Source organism: Lissotriton vulgaris, chromosome 4_1, assembly GCF_964263255.1.
Source record: "Lissotriton vulgaris chromosome 4_1, aLisVul1.2, whole genome shotgun sequence".
Taxonomy (NCBI): Eukaryota; Metazoa; Chordata; class Amphibia; order Caudata; family Salamandridae; genus Lissotriton; species Lissotriton vulgaris.
In genome coordinates this window covers 2,077,451,978-2,077,462,390 of record NC_141691.1, presented here as the reverse complement: position 1 = coordinate 2,077,462,390, position 10,413 = coordinate 2,077,451,978, and the positions used below count along the sequence as shown (strand labels likewise).

The 10,413-nt window shown below is 45.7% G+C and overlaps 1 protein-coding gene across 4 annotated transcripts in view; it reads right to left on the bottom strand.

Moving 5' to 3' along the window:
• Positions 1 to 214: 214 nt before the first annotated feature.
• The window catches only part of SLC33A2 (solute carrier family 33 member 2), a 110,337-nt gene continuing 100,138 nt past the window's right edge, over positions 215 to 10,413 (bottom strand). For all 4 annotated transcript variants that reach the window (XM_086966528.1, XM_086966527.1, XM_086966524.1 and 1 more), the window contains exon 6: positions 215 to 1,190. In XM_086966528.1, the coding sequence (XP_086822654.1) occupies positions 1,017 to 1,190 (174 nt within the window). In that variant the 3' untranslated portion in view covers positions 215 to 1,016. The remainder of the gene's footprint in view (positions 1,191 to 10,413) is intronic.

The following is a 10,413-nucleotide window of genomic DNA, read 5'->3' as shown; positions in this document are numbered from 1 at the left end:
GATCTATATGTACTGCCAATGCCTTCTGCCGATGCTCTACAGCGGCTGACTTTTTCCCGACACTGTGCAGCATTATCAAAAAACAAAAGCATCATGGGGTGATTGCTACTGGCAGTCGTATATTTGCACTGGTTTGAGGATGCATGATGTCATACGCTGGTACCATTTGCTTTAGTTTTTTTATTTATTGCTCTTAAATGGCAGACACCAAATGGATTGGTAATTTGGATTTATTTGCGCAAAAGTGCACATTTACAAACAAAGAATGCAGGGTGGGATAATGGAGGAGCAAATGGGGGAACAACTGGTGGCGAGGAGTTGAAAAGAATTATACGATGAAGAGGACTGGACTGATTCTTTCTAGCGTGTAAGCTTCACTGACTGACTGTGTGGTAATGCATCCGCTTTACACCCTTAGTTGCTCTCCACAGCTACCCCTTGAGAGCTTTGGTTATCAGGGACCACTATAACTATCGGTAAGGGTTGCTGGTGTATACCATGTACTGAGCCAGCCTCCTACAGTATGTGTAACAGAAGGGCTCTGTAGAAATGCACACTTCTATGATGATATTTTGGGCAGTCTTGTGCAAATGAACTAGTTAATATTCTGTACTTCAACAATGTGTCATTTCCTCGTTTTGTTAAAAACAGTATTATGTTAGTATAGTGGCGTGTGCCTAGTAAATAGAGACAGACTGACAAAATGACACTCAATTAGAGTTAGTTTTTCAGATTAACCAATCACGTACAACATTTTATTACATTCAAAGACAACCACCTACGTTTCCAGGGAATCTCCTGCAGGTGATACTCTCATCACGCCGTGCTTCATGCACTGTTCACGTACGTATGTGGGATGGTGTATGGTAGACAGCAGTCACAGGCTCCAAATACTAAAGGTCCAATAGGGTCATCCAGAGCACAGCTCTACGATGGACACATGATCCGGGCTCTGCACTGGGAAGCCAAGACCACTGACGACCAGGATATAAAAAACATGTCTCTTTCACGCGTGGTCAGCTTAGAGTAACAGGAGCTTTACGGATATGAATGACAGTCAGACCAGACAGCAGAAGGAAAAGGAAATAGCTGGGAACAAAACCAACAGCATCCACGAGTCCACCAGCAAACGCGCTGAATGTAAGTTTCCCCAACACTTCCACTGTGGCAAGAAAGCTGTAGTGAGTGGCCTGCAAGAGAAAACGTAGGTCTTGAGTGCTCTTTCACTGTGATGTGTCACATATATTTCAATTTCCGATCTTGTTACTACCCTGCCCTTGGCATTCTTCAGGTTGATCCTTGTTCTCTATGAGAACTAACATGCATGTGCCATTTTTCTGCTGATGTAAACACTTCTGCATGTTCCTCAATTACAAAACTAACATATTTGCTCATCATGATCAATATTTTCCCTCCAGTCCCATCCCTCCTCAAATCTGCTAGCTGCATCCTGATCCCTTTCTGCCACTGCTGATTTCGTTTTCCACAGAATATGTAACCTATATGAAAAGGAAAATGCTACTTAGTATGCATCTGTTCTTGGCATGTAGAGCTGCAGAGTTGTACACTTAGCATTAGATCGCCACCTGGTGTTGGGCTCGCATGATTGCATGTTGTTGTCGTCCTGGAAGAATTCTTTGTAGTCACGAGATCGGTGAATCCTCCCTTGGACGATAGTGCGCATGGGCATCGGCTCCATCCTTAGATTGTTTTTCGCCATGATGGGAAATGATGGAGTTAGTAGAAAGAAAGAAGGGATGTCCATGCGTGTATATCTAATTAAGATAAAAACTGGAAATATAGGTCCCGGGGAGGTGGGAGGGCGTGTACAACTCTGCAGCTCTACATGCCAAGAACAGATGCATACTGGTAAGTAGCATTTTCTGTTCGAGGCATATGAGCTGCAGATGTACACTTAGCATCGATTGTGCAGCAGTGTCTCCCCTAGCGGTGGTCACCTGTATTTGTTGCAGTAGTTTGAAAGAGTTTTAAGGACAGCTTGGCCTACTGCAGCTTGCTGCTTGGCTTGCACATTAACCCCTTCGATGCTCATGACGAGCTCAGCTCGTCATGCAGTACACTGCTCGTGTGCTCATGACGAGCTGAGCTCGTCATGAACAATGGGAATAAATGAGAGTCAGCACAGAGGGGGAATTGCTGCAGCACTGATGGTGTTAACACAATAGTGTTTAGTAAATGTATGTGTTGTAGACCATGTTGCTGCCTTGCAGATGTCTTCAAAAGGAATGTTTCCTAATAAAGCCATGGAGGCTCCTAGTCTGCGTGTGGAGTGCACTCTAGGAGGAACTGTTAATGTGCGGTTTGCTTTGTGATAGCATATTTGTATACATTTAACAATCCACCTTGCAATTCCTGATTTGGAAATAGGATTGACTTTAAGTGGTGGAGAGAAGGCTACAAATAGTTGCTTTGTCTTACGAAAGGACTTGGTCCTATCTATGTAATAAAGAAGAGCTCTTTTGACATCTAGCGTGTGTAAATCTTTGTCTGCTACTGAGTCTGGGTTTTGAAAAAACAATGGTAACTCAACAGATTGGTTTAAATGAAAAGGAGTAATTCCTTTAGGAAGGAATTTAGGATTAGTTCTTAGAACCACATTGTTACAGTGTAATTGTAAGAAAGGTTCTTGTATAACAAAAGCTTGAATCTCACTAACTCTTCTAAGAGAGGTTTTAGCAACAAGGAAAGCTGTTTTCCATGTGAGAAATTGCATTTCACATTTGTGTAAAGGCTCAAAAGGGGGTCCCATGAGCCTTTTAAGAACAATGTTGAGGTTCCACACTGGAGAGGGTGGTAGCCTAGGAGGAATAATTCTTTTTAGTCCTTCCATAAAAGCTTTTATTGCTGGTACTCTAAACAACAACATATGTTGTCTGTTTTGTAGATATGCAACAATAGCTGCCAGATGTAAACGTATAGATGAATAAGCTAGATTACATCTTTGTAAATGGAGAAGGTAACAGATAATATTTTGGATGTAAGCATCTAAAGGATCAATTTGATTATTATTGTAGTAAATGGCAACTCTTTTCCATTTAGCAGCATAATAAGCTCTAGTAGTAGGTCTTCTGGCTTCTTTAATGATATACATACAGTCTGGTGGTAGGTTAAGGTAACCAAACTCTAAGACTTCAGGAGCCAGATCGCCAGATTCAGTCGTCTTGGATCTGGATGCCTGATGTCTCCATGGTTCTGCGTTAGCATGGATGGTGTCAGAGACAGTTTTTGGTGTGCAACCAGAGAGAGTTCCAGTAGTGTGGTGAACCACGGTTTGCGTGCCCACGTAAGAGCTACCAGGATCAGTTTGAGAGACTGTTGTCTGTGGTATTAGCGTGGTTGGCGGAAAAGCGTACGCAAATCTGCCTGACCAGTTCATCCATATCACATTGCCCTTGGACAACGGGTGTGGAAACTTGGCGGCGAAGGTTGGGCATTTTGCGTTTTCATGTGTGGCAAACAGGTCTATGTCTGGATGACCCCACTTGTGAAAGAATGGTTGAAGATCTAGCAGATGTAGTTCCCATTCGTGAATCTGTTGTGTCTGTCCACTTAACAGAGCGGCTATCTGATTGTGAACTCCTGGAATGTGTTCTGCAAGCAGATATATGTTTTGTGCAATGGCCCATCTCCAAATGTTTTGTGCGAGCTGGGACAGTTGCAGGGAATGTGTGACTCCTTGTTTCTGTACGTAGTACACGGCAGTCATGTTGTCCGTCCCGAATAAGACAGCCTTGCTTTGTATGTGTACTTGGAAGGACTTTAGTGCCTGGCAAGTTGCTAGCAACTCTAGGTGGTTGATGTGAAGCACCTTTCGTTGAGCGGTCCATCTTCTCTGAGTTGTGTGGTGGAGCAGATGTGCTCCCCATCCTGTCAGGAATGCGTCTGTCGTCATTACTATTTGTGGAACAGGCTCGAGGAACAGCCACCCTCTGGACAAGTTTTTGGTGTTCCACCACTGCAGAGAGCGTTGTGTGTGGCTGTCCACCAACACCAGGTCTGTTAGTTGTCCTTGTGCCTGATTCCACTGATGTGCTAGACATTCCTGCAATGGGCACATTTGCAGTCTTGCATATGTTACAATAAAAATGCAAGATGCCATCATGCCTATTAGTTGCATGAACACTCTGGCGAGAGAGTGTTGGTTTTGAAACCTTGTAAGTAAGGCTTGAATGCTTTGTATCCTGGCTGGACTGGGATAAGCTATAGCTGTATTGATGTTTATGGTAGCCCCTAGGTATTGTTGTACATGAGAGGGCTGTAGGTGTGACTTGGTGTAGTTGATTGTAAACCCCAAGTCGTGCAGTGTTTGAATTGTTTGAGATGTGTGTTGGACACACTGATTGAATAACTTGGCTTTTATTAACCAATCGTCTAAGTATTGGAAGACGTGGATATGTTGTCTTCTGAGATGTGCTGCTACTACTGCTAGGCACTTCGTGAACACTCTTGGTGCATTTGTGACCCCGAATGGAAGGACTTTGAATTGATAATGTTGTCCTTGTAGCACAAACCTGAGATACTTCCTGTGAGAAGGATGTATGAGAATGTGAAAGTAGGCGTCTTTGAGGTCTAGTGTAGGGAGGAAGTTGCCTTGTTGCAATAATGGGAGCACTTGTTGTAAAGTGACCATGTGAAAAGGATCTGAGTGTATATACAGAATGAGAGGCCTTAAAACTAGAATTGGCCTTAGTGTCCCATCCTTTTTGGGTATTAGGAAGTAGAGTGAGTAAACATCTGTTCCTTGATGTTGCAATGGAACTAGCTCTATTGCATCTTTTTGTAGAAATGAGAGAACCTCTTGTTGGAAAAGCGTTAGATGTTCTGTGGACATTGGATGCTGTCTGGACGGTATATTTGGAGGGGTAGCAGTAAGCTCTAGGCAGTAACGATACTGGATAATCTGTCTTACCCTCTTGTCTGTTGTGATGGAATTCCAGACAGGTAGGAACTGTGTTAATCTCCCCCCTACAGGATTGGTATGCTGTTGGGGGAGCTGACGGAAGTCACTGTTTAGTGGTGGAAGAGGAGTGATTGGTGTTGTTACCTCGACCTCTTCCCTTATTGCTATTACCTCTGTAGCCCCCTCTAAAGTATCCCTTATTGGAGGATGCTTGTAAATTTGCTTTAAAGGAAGCTGAATTGTCTTCTCCAGTTTGTTTGGAGCCTCCTCTGTAGAAGGAGCGACGAAAGGAGCCACTTGCTTGGGTGGACTGCAAAGCTCGCATAGACTTGGCTGTGTCAGTGCCTTTTTTCATTTTTTCAAGAGCTGTGACTACTTCTGGACCAACAACTGGTGTTGGTTGAATGGTTGATTTAAGATAGTAGTCTGTACCCCTTGCTTAAATCCTGAAATGCGTAGCCACGTGTGACGTCTAAGAAGGACACTGGTGTTTATTGCCCTGGATGCAGTGTCTGCTACATCTAGTGCGCATTTAATGGAGGCGTTAGGTATAAGCTTACCCTCCTGTATGAGGTCATCTGCTTGTGTTTTATATTGATCAGGTAGATGTGGTTATAGCTTCTCTAGCTGATCATAGTGAGCCCTATCATATCTTGCGAGGAGGGCCTGTGTGTTAGCAATGCGCCATGTAGTACTAGCTTGGGCAGCTATTCTTTTCCCTGAAGCATCTATGATTTTGGATTCCTTATCAGGAGGTGGTGCTTCTCCTGATGTTTGTGAATTTGCTCTTTTCCTAGCGTTTGAAACTACTAGGGAGTTTAAGGGTAGCTGTCCCTTAATGTAAGCAGGATCCCCAGGAGCTGCTCTGTACTTTTCTTCTATCCTTGGGTTTATAATTCTAGCCCGTACAGGATCTTTAAACACATCTGGGGCATGTTTAATAACTCTTTTAATCATTGGCAGTATTTGCACAGTTTTTTGGGAATGTTCAAAAGTGTCTAGTCAAAAATCCTCTTCTGCCTCATCTGAATGCATGGTAACATTGTGATAGATGGCAGCCATATTACCTATACCTTTTGGGTAGGGAAAAGGGTCATCTGGGTCTTTTCCTCCCCCCATGCTATACTGATCATCATCAGCATCCTGAGGAGGTTATGTTGTGCAGAATGAAGAGGAGAATTGTGAGGTGAAATGTTTAAAGGAACAGCAGGAGAGGGAGATACAGGATAAGAAGGGTGCATAGGAGATGTGGCAGAGTCCTTCTGCTTGACAGGCACTGGAGGTGTAGGTGCTGTATCTAACTTTCTCTTCCTGTGTGGTGTGGTAGAAACATGTCCTGTTTCTGGGTATATATATATCATTTTTTGCAAAGGATCAGGTCTAAAAAGGTCTTCTTCAGAAATTGCTTTCGGCGCCAATTTTTTCAGTTCCGGGCCTGATTTCTGCTTGTCTTTAGCCTTAGGAGTTGTTATATACTCCTTTGGCATAGTTTTCGACATCGAAGGTATCGTTTTCGGTGTGGAGGCCTGGTTCGAGGGCTTGGAGGCATCGATATCAGGCTTTGTAGGTTTTGGCACCGAAGATTTTGGACTGGTAGCTGTTTTGGTCGGCTTGGAAGCATCGGAAACAGGCTTCATTGGTTTCTGTGCATAGTGTCTTTAGGAGTCGACGGTTCCTGGGTCTTTTTCGGAACCGTTTCGGTGCCGAGGGAGCTGGCTGTATCGGCACATCGGTTTGCTTGGTATGGAGCTACCGGAAGGCTTTATTATTTTCTTCGGAGCCGGGCTCGATGGCGGTGCTTTCGAAGCAATGTCTCGGTCTTGACCGGGCCCTGAAGGTGGAGTTTTGTCCTTAGCCTTTGGTTTAGGTGTTGGGGCTGGGGTAGGGGCAGTTGTACTCACGCGTTGACCTGATGGTATGGAGTCATCGGAGTCGTCTGCATCAGATACGATCTGGAGATCATCGGAATCTTCCTCGGGGACTCATGGACCTTCATCGAAGATATCTACCGGTTCCGGAGCTGATCTCTGCATGTCGTGTGGACGGTCCTTCCGATCTCGAATGGTCTTCTTTGCTCGAAAGTATGCACAAGCTGTGCAACTCGATTCGTCGTGTTCCGGTGATAAACACAGGTTACACACCTCGTGATGGTCGCTGTGTGGAAATTTTGCTCCACACTCGGGGCATCTTTTGAATGGTGTCCTTTCCATGAGGTATAGGCCTCACCATGTGGGTAGGCCCAACGGCCCGCGACGACGACCGGAATCGAAGTGATGACGTCGAGTCAATATATATTGAAGTTAAAGTTTGTTTTTAGAAAGTTTTGCGCGTCGAAGTCTTTGAAAAGTAGATTTTCGAACCGGAGCGGAAAAGTTGCATCCAAACCCAGTGGCGGAAAAAAACAATCAAAGGATGGAGCCGATGCCCATGTGCACTATCGTCCAAGGGAGGAGTCACCTATCTCGTGACTACAAAGACTTCTTCCAAGACGACAACAACATGCAATCATCCAAGCCCAACACCAGGTGGCGATCTAATGCTAAGTGTACAATCTGCAGCTCATATGCCTCGAACAAGTATTTACCTGGAACAACAATTCCACGTCAGGACTGGAGGCACAGATTATGCTTTCTTCCTTCACTTTAATATACACTATTTCAAAACTGCAGCAATTTTAAACATCTCAGAACAACTACTAATTTTCCCATGAACATCAGGTAAAACAAACAGTTCAAAAGTCCTTCTTTAATGTCTGCAGTGTGGTCCCAACATAGTCCTCTGTTGCTGCTTGTACGCTCCTTTTCTTCGCTGCTCAGCAAACAGTTGAGTGCTCTGCTTTGTTTCTCTGGTTTCTCAGGCAGTTGGACAAGTTACTTACCTTTGGTAAAGCCTTGTTGGGTAGAGCCACAGTTTCCTTACCTTTTATTTTCCCAGGCATCAGACTGTTTCGGAAGATTTTACTTTGAGCAATAACCCGCGAGCAAGTAGGTGGGGTCGGTCTGCTCCGCGTGACGTCGTCGCCACGCTAGAAGTGACGTCTGCGTCACCTATTTAGGCTCCACCTAGGCACGCTGACGTCAGTTAATTTTTCCCAACTTTCCACACCAGAAGCGCGGAGCCATGAAGTGCACTTACATTGGTGTGTTTGTGAACAACTAGGGCCCTGAAAGCGGTCAGCCCTGGCCCTGAAAGCGGTCAGCCCTGACCCTGGAAAACTGTCTGCAGTTTTGGGGGGGATGGGTGAGTAGGTAAGGAATCTGTGGCTAGATCATGTCTCTAACAGATAAGGCTTTACCGAAGGTAAGTAACTTGTCCATCTGATAGAGACATCTAGCCACAGAATCCTTATAGATACACAAGAAATACCATTCCCTGAGGAGGGACTGAGGACAAGTTTAGACCTGGAAGTCCATCAGGTCAGAGCAGCCAAAAATGCTGTCCCTGGGGACTATATTAAGGACTGGTACTCCATGTTGCATCGCCGTGGTTGCAGCCTTTGGTCTGGTGGAATAAGCCCTTGAGCCTTCAGGAGGCTGCTTTTTGGCCAGAGCGCAGCAAACATTGATGCAGAGGACGACCAGTCACAAGATAGTCAACTTCTGCACTGCACAATCTTTCTTTGTTCCAGCGTACGCCATAAACAGTTGGTCGATGTAGGAGGCTGGCTTAGTATATTGTGCACACTCATTTAAGTGAGGCACCCTGCACTAATCCAGGCAACCCTTATAGTAATTTATGGGTGTTTGATAGCCACAGAAAGCTCTCAAAGTGAAAGACGTGGAAAGAAGCCCTCAGGCTTATCTTGAAGGAGTGTTTAGCAGTTCGTTTTACCAGTTTAATCATGCAGTGTAGGTTAAACGAAAAAGAACCACACAATGTTTATATGAAAATACTTCTATTTATTACACTACACTCACTAACACATTGGTATATCTCCTACCCGGAGATATCAACATAATTTACAACAATACTTCAATTGCAATATGGTTATTAGTACAAAATGCAGTGGTCTCCAGGGGGAGACCAAACCACATACTAAAAGAGGGGAAAGCAAACTGTAGGAGAAGATGGGACTTGCACCAGAAGACCCAGAGGAGCCGGGTACGCAAGGAACCACCCACGGTAAGTTCCCTGGAACCCCAACTTGGCTGTGTGCAGAGTGGGAACACAACCGCGTGCCCAATTGAAGTAAAAAAAGAAGTCGCAGCTGCAGTTTTGGAGAAGACGGACCTTTCCCAGAGGACCTCGAAGAATTCCTTTGGAGGACGGTAGGTTGAAGAGCCACCCTACCAGTGGATGCTCCAGAGACTAGGTTACCTACATCAGGAAAGCCAGGTGCATAGGGGTGAAGAGACGTAGGAAACCTCCGTAGACGACAATGGAGGACTTATAGAAAAATGGCTCTAGAGAACAAGGTGAAGAAGTCCAGTGGAACCGACGGGCAGATTCTGGAAGTGAAGTACCTGCAAGCAAAGGAGACAGAGTCTATGTCACTCAGGAGTGACCAAAAGGCATAGAAGAGCAATGGCCACTGATATCGGGCAGTTCAGACAAGTTAACGGGGACCTTGTCGTTGCAGCTGTGAGGAACAGGCAACTCTGAGGAAGACCAGGAGCCATGCAAGAGCTGTCCAATGTCCCTCAGGAGTACACACAAGCCAAAGGCACAGGAGCCGCAAGAGGACCTCAAGCAGCTCACCAATAAGGAAGGCCCACGGTGCAGCAGATGCGGTGTGGAAGCTGTACTTGGCAGGAGCTTCTAGTAGCCCCAAGGTCTCTGGAGTGCAGAGCCAACAAGCCTTGGTAACTGCAAGCCAACGCGGTGCATAGGGGTTCAGGCGTAGCGGTTCTGATGAGGGATACTTGCAGAGAGGTCAGATCAGGTCTCGAGGGAGTTGCATAACCACCACCTATGTTGCTGAGCCTTTCAAAGTCAATGGGATGTCATGAGTAGCGGACCGGTCAGCTTTGCTGCGGTGCCTGCAGATGCAGGGGAGTGACTCCTTCACTTCAAGGGAGATTACTTTGGGTGTCCTTTATGCCCACAGGTCTTTTGAAGATCCTGGAGGAAGCATAGACACAGATGACGAAGATGCAGACTCGGTTCCAGATGAAGCCCAGCAAAGTGCAAATGTGCAGACGGTCGAAGAGTGACTTGGGTTCAGGCTGGAGTCTTGTCCCGTGACGAATCTGAAGTGCCACCCACAGGTAAGCCCTTAGTACCCCAGGGAAAAGGGTTGAAACGACTCAGGGGTCCCTCCCAGATGAGGGGCTGGACAGAGGAGAGGATACTCATGTCCTTTGTCCAGTTTTACGCCAGAGCGGGAGCGAAGAGCACCTTGAGCTGTCTCAAACTGGAGTATGCAAGGAGGGCACCAAATGTGCCCTTCAAAAGCAGTCTGATGGCGCTGGCAAACAACCCCAACCCAGCTCAATACATTAAGTTTGTATCTTGGGGGATGCCTCCAGTCACGGTCGTGGGGACCCTTCAGG